Source organism: Megalobrama amblycephala, linkage group LG20, assembly GCF_018812025.1.
Source record: "Megalobrama amblycephala isolate DHTTF-2021 linkage group LG20, ASM1881202v1, whole genome shotgun sequence".
NCBI lineage: Eukaryota > Metazoa > Chordata > Actinopteri > Cypriniformes > Xenocyprididae > Megalobrama > Megalobrama amblycephala.
Window position 1 is genome coordinate 19,431,168 of NC_063063.1, and position 16,651 is coordinate 19,447,818.

Here is a 16,651-nt window from a genome sequence, read left to right on the forward strand (position 1 = left end):
TGATGTTTTCGCAAGCTGTATCTGTTGTTAATACAGCAAACGCTGAAAACAACCATAAAACATTCCTGCTGGGGCAAGTTTTTATGAATGGCATTTTTCCTTCCTCGACTTTCCCCTTTTTTTGTGAATGAAAAACAACTGGAAACGTACTAGGGAAAACCCTAGGGATTCTCAAGCGTCGATTGGCTAAAAGAACGCAAGCTCCGCCCTCGGTGGTTAAACGTTGAAACTGATTGGTGGGAATGTGCAGAGAGGGTTCATTCATAAGGAAGGACAAAGAGAAGAAATTTGAGCTCTTGAAAGAGAAAATCCACCAATCAAAACCCTAAAGACTAAGAGAACATCCGACAGCAAGAAAAGCAAGTTAAAGTCAGCAGTATGATTTAGGAAAGGTGTTTATATTTCCTTTAATCAACGCATTGTTGCCACACATACACACTAAAATTAAAAAGTTGAATTTTATTGCTTCCTGAAATTTTAAAACTTAACCTACAGTGATCATATGCAGAGAAAATAGCCTATAGTTAAAAATAACATAAATTACAATGACAAGCCAAATTAGGCTAAATAAAACAAATATACGTTTTACAGTGTAGGCCTATAGGCTAACATCACTTAAATCTATATAGATAATAAAATCTTTATTTTTGTTGTTTCGAACCTTTTAGGCCAATGATAAAGTAAGCTATAACTCTCAGCATAAACGTGGCATAAACATCAGTTAGGTGTCAGAATATCCATATAAAATGTTTTCACCCCACAAAATCCATTGCAAACTCTTTAAACAATAGCGTCTTGCCTCAAATGGAGCAAAGAACAGGTCTCGAGCTGTCCAAACTGTGATTTAGCAGAGACCAGTGTGTGTTTATACGCACGCTGGTGGTTTTTTGTGAATGGAGCTCATTACGTATGCAGCCTTCTCGCGCTCCATTCACAAACTGCTGCTGCTGCTGCCTCTGTCCGTCTTCCTTCCCCTCTCAGTCTGCGTGGATCTCATTAAAACAGCCTAAATGACCACAAACGGTTAAGGCATGGATTATAAGATGGATGGATATCTGGACCAGCAAGTGCCTTATACTTTAGCTAATGTGAGTATGGCTTTATTCACTTCAAAGCGTCGTTGCGCTTCACGCGGGGATGTTGTGTTGTTTCTCTGTCGTCGTTGCATGTGATTTGTTTTAAGCAAGCGCTGTTGCGTTAAAAACTGCTTTCAGTTTGGGCTGATACAAAGTAAAACTGTAGTAAATAGCCTACTCAATATTCTATTTCTCCATATGTTGTACGTTGTGCTCAAAATAAGGTAAAGTTTAATCCTTTCGATAAAAAGCTTCACTCAAATTTGAACTCTTGAAGGAAATCAAAACTTCCGTTTTTAGGATGCTTGAATTGTCAGTATTTGCTAATGTAAGGGGCAATGCACTGAATTAAGTTTTGATGCTGAATCGTCCCAAAAAGTATTTAGTCTTGACAGTATATCCTGTATTTTTTGTGCCTTGTCATAGCCTAGTGTATTGTAACAATCACTTTTTTCATTTCTTTTTAAAAATTCTAGTTCTCTATAGTGTTTATTAAAATAAATATCCACCCTTTTCATTAGGAAGTCACACTCTTCTTCAACGTGTGTATGTATTTTTCACTTACATAATGTTGTTTCTGTTTTGTAGAGGTCGCAAGGAAATGGGCCCCTAAATAGACTGTTGATGGCGACGAAAAGGAAATACATGGACACCGAATTACCCCCTCAGGAATCTGAAGGTAAAGTAGCAAGCAAGTTTAATAAATCTGATATTGTTTTATCTACACTGTTTCAATAGTCAGGACGGTATCTGTTAAAAAGTCAGAATTTACAAGTGAAAAGTGAAAAATCAAAAAAATGACTATGTTAGACTTACGAAAATTAAATAAATATGTGTAGCTCATATGAAAGAATAGATCAGAATGATAATGATTTCTGTTTCTTTTTTTTTTTAGATCTTTTTCAGGATTTAAGCCAACTTCAGGAGACATGGCTCACCGAAGGTATGCGTCCATTCTAAGCATGTATTGTGTGTCTATATTGCAATAAATATGTCCCTCTAGTGGCAATGAGCTAGGAAATGTCACATAAGGACATGCTAAGTGCACACTGCTCAGTGAGATTTATAAAAACAAAAGAAACACAATAGAAAGATTAATCAGACTGGGGTGGCTTATTTGCCCAAATAAGGCAGGACAGCAGTTACAAACAATTCATGTTTTCAATTTAGAAGTTTAGAAAAAATAATCGTTTTAAATAGGCGGGATACAGTATTTAAGGTTCGTTTTGCTGTACATCAGGACAATCGCCATGTCAACATATAGTTGCAAATGTGTTGCTTTTGTTAAGTGTACAAAAATGCCTTGGTTGCACAATTCTGCTGGTTACATTTTATCGAAAAATCCTGACAAAGGCTCTTAAAGCCAGTACACCCAGGCAAAGCAAACAAACAGCATCAAAGCTAGACAGTCAGGAGGCAAATAGTTGAAATGAACCCTGCCAGAAACAATTTACTGTGTACATGTCAGAGTGTGGAGAACACAAAGGCTGCTCTCAATGAGACCGGGTGGCTGGAACCCTGCTGTTTTGAATGAATTATACATCTGTCCCATAGCAAACCCTTATATGTATTTTAGGATAATAATTAAGAGGTGAAATGAATGCAATTTTAAAAATGAAATGATAAACAAGGATTTTGGCCACATTTAGCTTATATTAGTGAGAATGTTAATGCATAATTTTATCTTATGCTCTGTCAGAAGTTAAAACAGACTGGATGTAATTGCATACAGTTAAGATGAGATGGCATATGGCAAATATGAGATACACGACCATAAGGGGGAATTAACACAGTAATTATACAATTATATAACAATTGCAGACTAAATGTACAAAAAGTGTGTGTGTATATATATATAATATATATACTTTTTGAGGTATTCCAGACTAAATGTACATGTCCTAATATATTTTGTTATATCATGTCCTAATAAATGTTAGGACGTGTGCATTTAGTCTGGAATATCTCAAAAAGTACATGCTGTCTCAATATACTGCGTCATCCGGAGAGCAGAACTATCTTCTATTATTATGCAGCGTCAAACTGTGAACTTCACACATCATTCAGGAGACAGAGAAGGCAAAGACCATAAACTAGTAACAATAGAGAATCATCACAACAAGTAGTACACTGAAATTTAACAGGTGAAGTACAATCGCATGTTGTAATTCGCTTTGGATACAAGCGTCTGCTGAATGAATAAATGTAAATGACTAGAAAAGGAGTAACACTTTAGCTGCAATGAAGTTTGACCAGAGAGTACATAGCAAAGAACAACTTTATTGTTCATACACATTTGCTTTTTAAAAGCAGCCACATTTTTTGCTGGCCATGAACTTTTTTTCTTTCTTCTAGTCGGAGGGAAAGGTTTATAATCAGGTGATTATGATGAGTAATTCATCATATTGTTAAAACAAACACTGCTTGCAGGGATTTTGCACTTTAAAGGGTAAGATAAAACATTGAAGGAAGCCAAAAATTGTTAATTGAAAAGCTTGTCCAGTCATGTGAGTGTTCTTTACATTTTAAGACAGACCGCCTGGCTCCTCCCAGGATCTGCCGAACCAAAAAAAAAAAAAAAAAGTTATTCAGGTTCCTTCAAAGAAAAAGGAAACATGTCTCCATGCATGCACAGACAAACTTTGGTCTTGTGCTGACTTGCATTTCAAAGCCCTTGACAAGATGTTCCTGGAAGCTCACTGACTTGAAACACACACACAAACACACACACACACACACACACACACACACACACACACACACACACACACACACACACACACACACACACACACAGAGAGACACTCCCACAGATATACACAGACACATGGTCTGATGTGACCACGTATGCGTTCGCGTACACACACACACACACACACACACACACACACACACACACACACACACACACACACACACACACACACACAGAGAGAGAGACTAACTACTGAGAGAAATCGGGTTGGTTTCAATTAAAGAGCTTGAGGGACTCACATTAAACAGTTATTTTTTTTATCTGTCTAAAAATTGTGTGTGTTCCTTTTCAAAAAAGTTGAAACATGTCTAAATGATTTATTGCTTGATCTGGTGGGCCAAATATTGGCTTCAGCTTTGTCTCATAAAAACAGCCTTACTAATCTTCCTCGGGGCAGAAAAGAAGAAAACTTAAATGGCTCTAATATAATTACAGTATAGCAACAGGATAAGAGCAGCATCTATGAAATTAATGTAATTTCTTTGAGCATGCTCAAAGGGGCATCAGTACTGTTTCCGTCACACAGGAAGTGCCAGATTAATGTTAAAGAGATGGATTTAAATCTCCCATCCTTCTGGTTTCTGTGTTTATAGTTGGCTGGCTGAAAGGGGAGAGGGAATACGAAGAAAAAAGAAGTATGTTGAAGTTTCAAGCGTCTCTGTCATACACTAGTCCACATGACTAAGAGCTATTGCATGTCAGGGATAAAAAAAGCAGAGGAACAAAAGAGGAAGAACTATTTCTTTCGCTCGTGCCTTTTATTGAACCATAAAACTGAACATTTTTATAACAATTAATTTTTTGGTAGTACGTTTATCTATTATTATCATTATTTTCATTATTATTATTAAATGCCAGTTTAAGGGTAAATATTTTGTGATGCATAGGGAAGTTGGTTTAAAATAAAGCTGAATATAAAGGCCTGTTCACACCAAGGATGATAATGATAAAGATATAGTTCTGAAAATCGTTCTAAAAAGAAAAAAGAACAGCAGAGTTTACACCACAATTATAAAAAAAAAAAAGAACAACACTATGACAGGAAATTCGAGGCCATTATCAAATGCATCAGTATATATAAATTTTTGCTGTTTTATTCAAGGACAACTCAATGTGGCTATTTTTATTTATTATTTTGTTTATTAGCATAATAACAGTGACTTTTCGAGCTTTTTTGTTCAACTGTATTGAGTAGCAGTCTTTGGAATTATATTCCATTATTGAACCAGTCTGCAAATTCACAAATCTACAAAAAGTAGAGTCAGCAAAACCACATATTATTATTATTAATACCCTTTATGGGACATTATTGATTGTTACTGTACTGCTTTTGTTTGTGCTTTTCATCCAGCACAACCTTTAAAGAAACACACAGCCATTTAAAGCTCAGCAGAATCTATTCACATTTATTTCGTTTATAAACACCTAAGAAAAAAAATGACTGTACTCAATGCCAGATACATTAATCTTCTGATTATATGCATGCCAATACTTCGATGTGAAGAAAAAGTTCAAAGCAATCTTTTCCTTGTCTGAGGCTCATTAAATTTTAGGAACTGCACTCTTCTTCTACTTTCCCTTACACTTATCTTCTCTATTCTTTCTCTCGCTCCCTTTCTCTCCACAAACACTTATTGCATGACCTTAAAAGCCAGCGTTCAAAGACTTCAAAGCAGGTGATGAATTCCAGAACACTTCACCAAGCAGAGCTCACCAACATTGTCTGAGAATGTCCTTCAGTTTTTTTTTTTTTTTTTTTTTTAATGTGCGCAGGAAGAGAATTTAGTATTAACGCTACACTGCTACATTTACTCTTCTGAATCGTTTCTTATTCTGCTGAAACATGCTTACGATGGATAAGCGAGGTAATTGGCTACATCAGCTTGAAAGTCTGTAAATCCATCAGCAGGGTCGGGCTAGAGTGTTGGTGATGAGTAGGGGGAGGACATCACTTTTTTGTGGTCTGACATTAATCACCTTTTTATGTTTAAATAAGGCCTATATGATACAGATGTGTAGGAGTGTCGGAAATGGAAGTGCTAAGCTTTGAACTTAGTGAATTTTCAATGCAACATGTTTATATTTGATAATTAGGTTGTAGGATTAGCATAATGATGTGGCAGGAATTACCCTTTTACATCTAAATTTAGTCACTCCAATCAAGTTGGTACTTCAACACACTAAATTTTTGTCGTCATTATCTACAAATCACTGCCTGTTAATTTCAGTTGATTCACCCAAAAATGAAAATTCTGTCATTAATTACTCACCCTCATGTCATTCCACATCTGTAAGACCTGCGTTCATCTTTGGAACACAAATTGAGATATTTTTGATGAAATCCGATGGCTCAGTGAGACCTCCATTGATGGCAAGATAATTAACACTTTCAAATGCCCAGAAAGATAATAAAGACATATTTAAAACAATTCATGATACTACAGTGGTTCAGCCTTAATGTTATGAAGAGACGAGAATACTTTTTGTGCGCCAAAAAAAAAAAAATAATAATGACTTTATTCAACAATATCTAGTGATGGGCAATTTCAAAACACTGCTTCATGAAGCTTCGAAGCTTTACGAATTTTTTGTTTCGAGCATGTATCAAACTGTGAAAGTCATGTGAACCACTGAAATTTCGAAACGTTTCAAAACTCTTATGATGTAACGAAGCCTCGTTTACTGAAATCACTTGACTTTGGCTGTTTGATACACGCTCCGAACCACTGATTCGAAACAAAAGATTCATAAAGCTTCGAAGATGGAGAATTAAATGGAGAATTAAAAGAGAACTGAATCAGTTTATTAACAAACTAAAATGTATATAAAACTATACTTTTTTCTTGCTTTTGTCAGGTCAGTTAAGAACTAAGGGTACGTTTACATGACAACAATATACTAAAAACATACGTTTTTCCATTTTTCACATACAAACAGTGTCAAAACGTTCCGCGGAAATGATTAAAAGCGCTGTATTAATTATGCCAGGCCAGTAGGTGGCGATGTCACTTTGTAAAGAAACACTACGCGCTTAATAGACTGAACACGTATACGTATTTGCATGACATCATCGTTTTTGTAGTTTACAAGGAGACGATAACGGTATTGTTTTCAAACTTGCACGTTGAAACCAGTTTTCAAAAGTTGTGTCTTTTCAGGTCCCCAAAACGCCATTGTCGTATAAATGAACGCTCAAACGCATACATTTTTTTTACATTTTTAGTTGAAAACTGTGTCGTGCAAGCGGCTTCTAAGTCATTCAGAAAATAAAATTTTTAAAATTAAAATAAAAAAGTAATATTAATATAGATAAAGCTGAAGGAATATCAGAAATACAAGCAAAGAAGAAGCAAAAATACAAATACAAGAAAAAGAAAAAAAAAAAAAAAAGAAGCAGGGCAGATTTTGATACAAGAGTAATAATAGCCCATCTACTGTTCATCTGATGGAATTCAGCAGTAATCAAGATATCTGCACACATACACTCAGTGGTGATATTGATCTGCTGCCTGTGGAAAAGTGCTGGCACATGGAAAAGTGGAGGTGAAGGTCACGGGCTGTCCAGAGGCAGTAACTCAGGTTTCACATGCAGGGATGATGAAGGGATACACAGGCTAGGCTAATGGACAGCCCATCCCTTCATCAAATCACATTGTGCATTTAGGCTATGTGCGCTCAAGAAAAATGTCTTGGTTTGAAGACATATTTTGAGTCTGATCTCTGAGTCAACAGTTCAAAAATTACGACAGGCAGGAAAACATAAATAACTTTATGGTCTGTTTGGGGTCAGAGAGAGAGACCACAAATTGGTCAAACAGCATATTTAACATTGAAGTATGAGGATGATACTAAATTATAGTATAATTATACAAATTTATAGTTATATATAAATTCAAATAATTTGTTTTACTTAATTTTAATTTTTCCACAAATTCACCTCAAACAGAAACAGCACTTATTGAATCGATACTTGTTAAATTTAGGAAAAGTGCATCTATACTTTGTGGTAAAACTTCAGTAATAAACTGGGTTTCAGAGGAGAAGTTCATAAAAGAATATAAAGAAAATAATAATGCTTATTTTAATGTTTTGGTGGTCTTTGCAGCTCAAGTTCCTGACAACGATGAGCAGTTTGTTCCTGACTTCCATTCAGAGAACTGTAAGTACAGCATCCCTTTTGATTTACATCTTAAGCATGAACATTAATGAACTTGAAACCTGAGAGGGTGAGAAAGATGACAAAAACAAAAAGATAAAGAAAAGGAAGTAGGTTTGTCCTCCAAGTATTTGTCCAAAATGTGAGTGATTGACAAACTGCTGGAGGCTGAGGCGTGGAGTTTTTCAGGCAAACAGTCTTGTTCTCAGGCTCTGCGTGACAGAAACACTCGATACATAACCTACTACACTTACACTGCACCTTCCATTTGCATGTGCCTGAAAGACTCAATTGAGCAGCCAAGGAAGCCGGTAAAAGATCATTCATGAGTCAAGCACAAAGATTTCCTTTTTGTGTCCGTCAGAGGTGTAAATGGGAAAGCAAATTCCTGTACTGCGCAACGCAAAGGCTGCCTTTTCAACTGCTTTCCTCATTTTGTTGTGTCTCCCGTCAATGGCGTGCCGGGCTTTGTGGTGCGCGCTCTGTAAACACTTCCCCTTGAACCTTTTGTTAGAGCCATTCACAAAGTATTGGGTTGGGTCTTTACCACGTTGGCAACTCTGTTATGGTGACAATTTTTTTCAAAGGTTGCAAAGTTCATGGTATGAGTCATACATCTTGTTTTTTTCAGTAACATGAACTGGTCCGTGGCTTCCTAAATGACGCAGAGTAGTCGCAATCCCAAAACTCATGTGTGCAAACAGTGCTTTAGTACCCCATTCCAGATCTGACCTCTAGTGACAGATGCTCCCCATAACATATTGTTCTTGTCTGTTGTGCAACAATGAGGGGGAGGAAGTGGAGATGAACTCTGGGGCAGGAAAGGGTCATGTCTACTTAACCCCATCAGGACATAACCAATCACCAGTGCTCTTTGCCATTGACAGCCTTTCCTAATACTCACAGAGGAGATGGGAGTTCAGGCTGACAGGCCTGTCACATTAGTTAAGTGGAGAAAAGCTTTGACTGACAGCAACACCCGCCCTTTCATTTAGACGTAATGGAGTAATAACTCACGAATTGGTCGCCATTTGAGGTCGCTCATTGAAAAAAAGGCTTGAGTTGACAAGGCAGCTATAAACATAAACATATTCTCCCACGCTTGTGGTCTCTATAGTGTGGGTCAGTTTATGCCACCAGCTAAGATCCAAACACAGCCTCCTCCCTATCGCTTGGCTAGGTTCAAACTCACTCACTCACTCACAAGATTACCATGACATTCAGGTGAGTCAGATGTTTTGCTAAACAGTGCCAGCATGTTATGTTTCATAACTGTCTCTTGGCCTTTTGTCTGTAAACACATAAGGGAAAACAAGATACATGAAGCCAAGTGTTCGGTTGTTTTGCCAGTCAAGTTGTTTCCCGTCTGGGCACGACCGTGAGTCTAAGACTCTGGGACAGAACGGAATGCCAGATTAAAGAAGTGGGGGGAGGTGCTGGACATGCTGTTGTGCAACACCTGCACATCTGGAAAATCTATCCCCATCCCTCTCGTTTTTCCACATTGAGAGTCTCCATTTGGCGTAACTGTGACCTCTGTTTGTCATTATTAGCGATGGAACTTGGTGGAACGATTCTACTTGGTACATAAACTGTCATTCAAAACTTGGGCTGTAAATGGGAACATGACTAGGTTGACTAGTTAGGGAATCATTAGCACATTAAACGCTTTAAAATGACTCCTCCAGGCTTTAGACAGTGCTGTAGAGTGGCCAAAGGTAATGAATCAGAACAACAGATCACAAAGAAAACACCAAACTTCCCATAAATTGTAATAAAATAAAAGGGTTACACTTTATTTTACAGTGCCATAGTTACATTGTACTTACTCAAATAAGTACTGAGTACTATTAATTAACTACATACTTACTATAGAGTTACAGTTAGGGCTAGGGTTTGGTTTAGGGTTAGTTACAATAACTATTGTTATTACTATAATAAGTACATGTAGTAACGTTTAACTACAGCACTGTAAAATAAAGTGTTACCAATAAAAGTGTACATTTTGTCTTATAATATTTGTCAAATAGCAATCGTAAACATTTTTAGATTTTTTTACATCTAAAAAATGCAAGCTTTTTACCAGTTTTCGAGGTGGAAAAATCAAGTTAATTGAGGAAAAAAAACATATTTTAATTTTACTTATTGACTTTGTAAATATTTTTTCCATTTATGCCTACGAAATATTTTTTTCACCACAAAAATGGGTAAAAAATATTATATTGTATATATATATATTTGTTTTCCAAATCTCTTTATACTATTGATTAGTACAAGGAGTTTTCGTTCTGTTTGTAAAGGCACTCAACAAACAGGATTCTTTCTCCCATTCATGAAAATGCCCAAGAACAGAACTGACTCCACCCTCATGGTTCCTTTTTCTGAATGGAGGTTTTAACCCCACCCCCATCCTGTTTCCCCTCCAACTGTACTGAATTGTGATAATTTAGGCTGCCTTTTCTCTCCCGTTCTCTCTGTCTCAACACTGAGTGTTCCAAGATGTGAGTTAATCCTGCAAATGCTGTGTTGTGAGAGCCATTGTTTGGTTTTGTGCCTTGTAGTAATTATATAGGAAGTTGTGGCTATAAATCCAGTTCAAGAAAAGAGAAGTCTGCAGTAAAAAGAGAGATGAAAACACAAGAGATGTGCAAAGGGATTTCTAAATTTACAGTCCCAAGCTTGTTTGTATTGCGTTGCCCTTCCGTTAGCTCTCTCGACGTGTCTGATATATCACTGGATCGTGCTGTTGTGCTCGCCTCCCGCCCCTTCTCAAACAAAATATGCAGCTCTACAGCTCTCAGCTTTCCAAAATACAGCTGCTATGCAACAAAGTCTGCAAAAACATCCTCAAGAGTGCCAAAAATGTACAGAGACCAGTCATTCTACCCCGTAGAGGGGGCCAGGCTTTCCTCTTTCACTAACTTTTTGCAGAGAAATGAGCCACACGCGTACACACACACACCGACACACGCGCACATTTAAGCCCCACATTTTTTATGAATGGGCTGGTTGTGAGGGACTGGCTGAGGCAGCACATTAAGAGAAAACGGAATCTCCATTCATGATTTGGACTGACTGAGAGCTGCGCTCAACACAGCCGTTACAGAGATGTTTTTCCTCTCCCTCTTCTTCTTTCTTCACCTTCTCTCTCTCTCTTTACTCTGTTTCACTCTTTCTTTGTGTTTTTTTGCTTTTTCTTTGTTGCTTGTTATTCTACTTTTTCTGCTTCTTTTTGTTTTTTCTTTCATTTTTTGCTTGCTCTGTTTTTTCGAACACTACACAATACATGTGTATTTTTTACATGTATTTAATGCATTGGGTATGATGAACTATTATACCAATTTTTTTTTTTTTATAACATTTACTAATCTCAGTTCATGTTCATTTATAAATACACTTCTGTTCCGATGTTTGAGTTCATTGAGAATTTTTTTTAAAGAAATTTATATTTTATTCAGCAATTTAATTGATCAAAAGTGACAGTAAAGACATTTATAATGTTACAGAAGATTTCTGTTTCAAATAAATTGGACATTCTATTCATCCAAGAATCCAGAGAGCTAAAGTATCACAGTTTCCACAAAATTACTGAGCAGCACAACTGTTTTCAAAAAGAAGCACCAAATGAGCATATTAGAATGATTTCTGAAGGATCATGTGACACTGAAGACTGGAGTAATGGCTGTTGGAAATTCAGCTTTGCAATCACAGCAATAAATTGCATTTTAAAATATATTAAAATACAAAAGTATTTTAAATTGTAATAATATTTCATAATAGTATTGTTTTTACGGTAAAATGCAGCTTTGGTCTGCATAAGAGACTTAAAATCATGATTAAACATGAATGAATTCAAAGCAAATATTGTGTGTAAAAGTATCAGTGTTCTTTAAATGATGTTTTAGGACGTTTTTATAGGTGGATACTGTAAGTGCCAGTAAACAGAAGCTCAGACACTATATAAAACATGAATTTAGAAGCTTGTGCCCGGTCTGCTGTTGGAACAAGTTAGAACATCTACTTCACAGGCTGAGGTATGGCTGCCAAGGCATTGAATGGACAGTAGTGTGTATTTTACTGCATCGTGAGGACAGAATCAACGGGGCAAACACTCTAAACCTACAGCCAGGAAATTGTCTTTTCTCATACTCTCAAAGAGAGGCTCTTTTCCTCTTTTCCTCCCTTCTCCTGCTGATAGAAAAGAAACTGAGGTGGGGGGCTAATGATAACATAGAACATATGTAACATAACGTCCACACGTCCACACACATCAGAGACTTCCAGCGCACTGCGATAGACAGTGTTTGAGTCTTTTCCAGCTAAATAGTGCAAGTCATTGCTGGTCTTAATCACTTCGCTTAGTTCAGTTCAGCATAATCTTAGGGCAGTTCTGCTGAAATGCGACGTGCCTCATATTGAAAAAGCAATGATGGATCTATTGATCCAGGGTGATCTCAGGAGTAGATCAGGCACCTTAAGAAAAATGCTTGAGTGTTTCTTTATCTCTCCCTGTATAATTATGATATCAGTCCAGATGGGACAAGTCTCAGTAGAAATGTATTTCTCACCGGCTTGACAGAAATTCAATGAGCAGGTGTTATCTCCCTTCGGAGATAAAAACGTCCCTCTCTACGTCTCCATTCTCTACAGTAGAGTTCATTATATAATTTCTGCAATGAGCAGAAAATCAATATATGCATTAAACATTAAGAGCGGACTGCAATATATTGAGGGCTGATGAATGTGAGGTTGAGAGTTTGATTACACTTTCCACATGAACGCACGCATAAAACACTATCATGTTGCCATGGATGACATCATTCTATTGCGCTTATAGATTATGGTCATCCACCTTTCGCATTTTCACTTTCGTCTATGTTTTTCCTAAGTTAATCTTTTGGTAATGGTAAAATATAGCTTAATGATTCATTTTTAAAGACGGGTGGTGCATTTCTTTTATTGGCAAAGGGTGTCATAGGGTTTCAGCAGAAAAAAAATAACCCGATCATAAAGGGAAGTGATACCGTGTGGTTAACAGAAACGTGTCTATACCATTCAGACGTCTTCAGCCAGTCTCATCCACACCCATCACCATGTGACATTTACTACACAAAAACACATTAAGCATCCAAAAGCTGTGTTTTCAAACAAAGGACGTATTGAGAGCACACAAATTTAGCTTCACACGAGACTCTACTTATCTTGTCATTCAAGTTTATCAACAGTTTTGTGCTACCGATAGCCGTCTGAAACTCAAAAGGGAAGTTGCTGACACTCTGAAGTGACAGTCAAACCAAGCGAGCATTTTTGTGGAAAAACCCCTGGCCAATCACCATCTGAGAGAAGCCAGAACTTCCTTTTTTATTTGCGTTTTCTCGCTTGCACTCTCTTTCATTATGATCGTGTTGACATGGACACCACATGTCCACCATGTGTTGCTGTACTGTGCTGAGATGACAGCATTGTTTCTGCAAAACCTCTAGCTGAAAGAACAGTCCTTTCTATCATCCTTGTCCCTCCCCGGACTTTCCACGGATCATTTTAATGATCGTGGATTTATATAAACCTCCCCAAATGAGAGAAAGATCCTTTTTAAAAAGCTTAGCTTCTTTTCTACTTAAACCAAAAACTCCAAAAACAACTTCTTATCTTTGTATTGTTCACCAGGCCATTATACACTCTATCAAAAGGGGCTCAGTAATCAAAATCTTGAAACAAAGGGGCTCAATTAATCAAAAGTGTCAGTAAACAACAACATTTATAATGTTACAAAAGATTTCTATTTCAAATAAATGCTGTTCTTTTGAACTTTCTGTTCATCAAAGAATTCTGGGAAAAAAGTATCAGTTTCTACAAAAATATTAAGTAGCACAACTGTTAATTAATAATGTTACTTGTGCATATTAGAATGATTTCTGAAGGATCATGTGACACTGCGGACTGGAGTGATGGCTGATGAAAATTCAGCTTTGCAATCAAAGGTATAAGTTACATTTTAAAATATACTAAAACAGAAAACAGTTCTTTTAAATTATATTTCACAATATTACTGTTTTACTGTATTTTTGTGCACATGAGAGACTTTTTTCAAAAACATTTTAAAAAACTGATATACAGTACAGTCCAAAAGTTTGGAACCACTAAGATTTTTAATGTTTTTAAAAGAAGTTTCGTCTGCTCACCAAGGCTACATTTATTTAATTAAAAATACAGTAAAAAACAGTAATATTGTGAAATATTATTACAATTTAAAATAACTGTGTAGTATTTAAATATATTTGACAAAGTAATTTATTCCTGTGATGCAAAGCTGAATTTTCAGCATCGTTACTCCAGTCTTCAGTGTCACATGATCCTTCAGAAATCATTCTAATATGCTGATTTGCTGCTCAATAAACATTTATGATTATTTTCAATGTTGAAAACAGTTGTGTACTTTTTTTTACAGGATTCCTTGATGAATAGAAAGTTCAAAAGAACAGCATTTATCTGAAATACAAAGCTTCTGTAGCATTATACACTACCGTTCAAAAGTTTGGGGTCAGTAAGAATTTTTATTTTTATTTTTTTGAAAAGAAATTAAAGAAATGAATACTTTTATTCAGCAAGGATGCATTAAATCAATCAAAAGTGGCAGTAAAGACATTTATAATGTTACAAAAGATTAGATTTCAGATAAACACTGTTCTTTTGAACTTTCTATTCATCAAATAATCCTGAAAAAAAAATATTGTACACAAATATTTTGTACAATTGTACACATTAAATGTTTCTTGAGCAGCAGATCAGCATATTAGAATGATTTCTGAAGGATCATGTGACACTGAAGACTGGAGTAACGATGCTGAAAATTCAGCTTTGCCATCACAGGAATAAATTACTTTGTGAAATATATTCAAATAGAAAACAGTTATTTTAAATTGTAACAATATTTCACAATATTACTGTTTTTACTGTATTTTTAATTAAATAAATGTAGCCTTGGTGAGCAGACGAAACTTCTTTTAAAAACATTAAAAATCTTAGTGGTTCCAAACTTTTGGACTGTACTGTATATGTAAAAAAAATTTTTTTTTCGCGTACTGACAACAATGTTGTCAAAATGATCCCTGTTCACACGGATCCACGAAAACGATTAAAAACGCTGTATTATTCATGCCAGGCCAGTAGTTGGCGATGTCACTTTGTAAAGAAACACTACATGCCTATAGATCGAACACGTAATATGCATGAGTATGACGTCACCGTTTTCGCAAATTCACATTTTTGTAGTTGACACAGAGACGATAACAGTATAATTTTCAAAAACTTCCACTTTGAATCCTGTTTTCAAAAGTTTGTGTTTTCAGGCCCACAAAATGCCGTTGTCATGTAAATGAACAGCCAAAACGCATTAAAAAGATTTCCGTTTTCCGTCGTGTAAAGGCCCCTTATAAGATATATTAATATTGGCCATAAAAGTACCTTAAGCACTGCAATGTCTACAATTAGGGGTTGTTGTTTGACTGGAATTCTGTATTGACATTCACAATTGGATTATTATAAAGTGATTTTTTTTTCTTTTGTAATCCTGTCACTTTTATTTCACACTCAATGTACTTCCTATGACAGGCTGTACTTAAAAGGACACAAGCAAGCTTTGAGAGCTGTGTTAAGTGGGCTGCCCAAAATCAATACTGCCATTTCAACCTTTAAGCCATTCAGACATAATTGGCATCCTTGTTGTTCTTATTGATTTGTCACCGTTGGTCTCAAATGGCCAGTGGGATGCCAGGTGGCATCTCTTCACTGACTGTCAGGCAGACTGTTATCATAATCTAAAATCAGATTTTATCACAACATCAGCTCATATATCAAATGAGCATGAAGGATTCGTTCACATCACACCAGACTAAAGCAATACGATAATCCTTTGTTCAGTGTTTTTATCAAACAGTCTTTGCATAAAGACTCGTTCTGCTCAGGATTTGTGTTTTATCTGACGACAGGCCACAGCAGTCACATTCCTCTGGTACGATATGATAGGTTTAAAGTCTTGAGATATTATTACTCAAACTTTAGCTTATTGTACCTGTTGAGTTGATACGGTTGGCCTCAACTGTAGCTGTCATAAGATCCAGGATGTGAGCCTGACGTGAATATACAATACTGTCCAGATGATCAGGAGAGTTAAGGTTTAACTCAAAAACAAAGCTGTTCTGCCTTAACAGTGACTGAAATCTGATTTTCTTCATCCAAAGCAGTGCTCAAACACTCCCGAATTGAACAATGGTACTTTTATTCGAAATAAATGTACTAGTGAATACTTGTACTATGACACACTCTCTGAGGACGATCCCCCAGAACTCTTGACTAAAGCCACCATACCTCCATCTGTCACAGCTGGTGGATCTTTTTTGTTTGGGGCAGGGGGGTATCGGGGTCCTGAGATTTGTTTGTGGTGGGAGTTGACTGAATGGCCTTCCATAATGATCCCCTACTTCCTAAAGCACTCAACCATGACCATCACCTTTCACCCCTTATCCTCTTCACTGAATCGTGCTATTTACATATGTAAAGTCCAGCTCTCACCTCTAGCCCAGGCTGTCTCTAAAGGCTCATCCTGAATGGAGACACTCTTGTCGTTTAGGTACAATGCTACTGGTTTTTCACACTTAGATGTAG

The 16,651-nt window shown here is 36.5% G+C and overlaps 1 protein-coding gene across 2 annotated transcripts in view; it reads left to right on the plus strand.

Moving 5' to 3' along the window:
• Positions 1 to 367: 367 nt before the first annotated feature.
• etv4 (ETS variant transcription factor 4) overlaps positions 368 to 16,651 on the plus strand; it is a 28,340-nt gene continuing 12,056 nt past the window's right edge. The window contains exons 1-4 of one of the 2 annotated variants that reach the window (XM_048169843.1): positions 368 to 1,088; positions 1,665 to 1,755; positions 1,972 to 2,019; positions 7,937 to 7,990. In XM_048169843.1, coding sequence (XP_048025800.1) covers positions 1,032 to 1,088; positions 1,665 to 1,755; positions 1,972 to 2,019; positions 7,937 to 7,990 — 250 coding nt within the window. In that variant the 5' untranslated portion in view covers positions 368 to 1,031. Of the gene's footprint in view, positions 1,089 to 1,143; positions 1,301 to 1,664; positions 1,756 to 1,971; positions 2,020 to 7,936; positions 7,991 to 16,651 lie in introns of those variants that run through there. The other variant, XM_048169844.1, reaches the window with a different exon arrangement.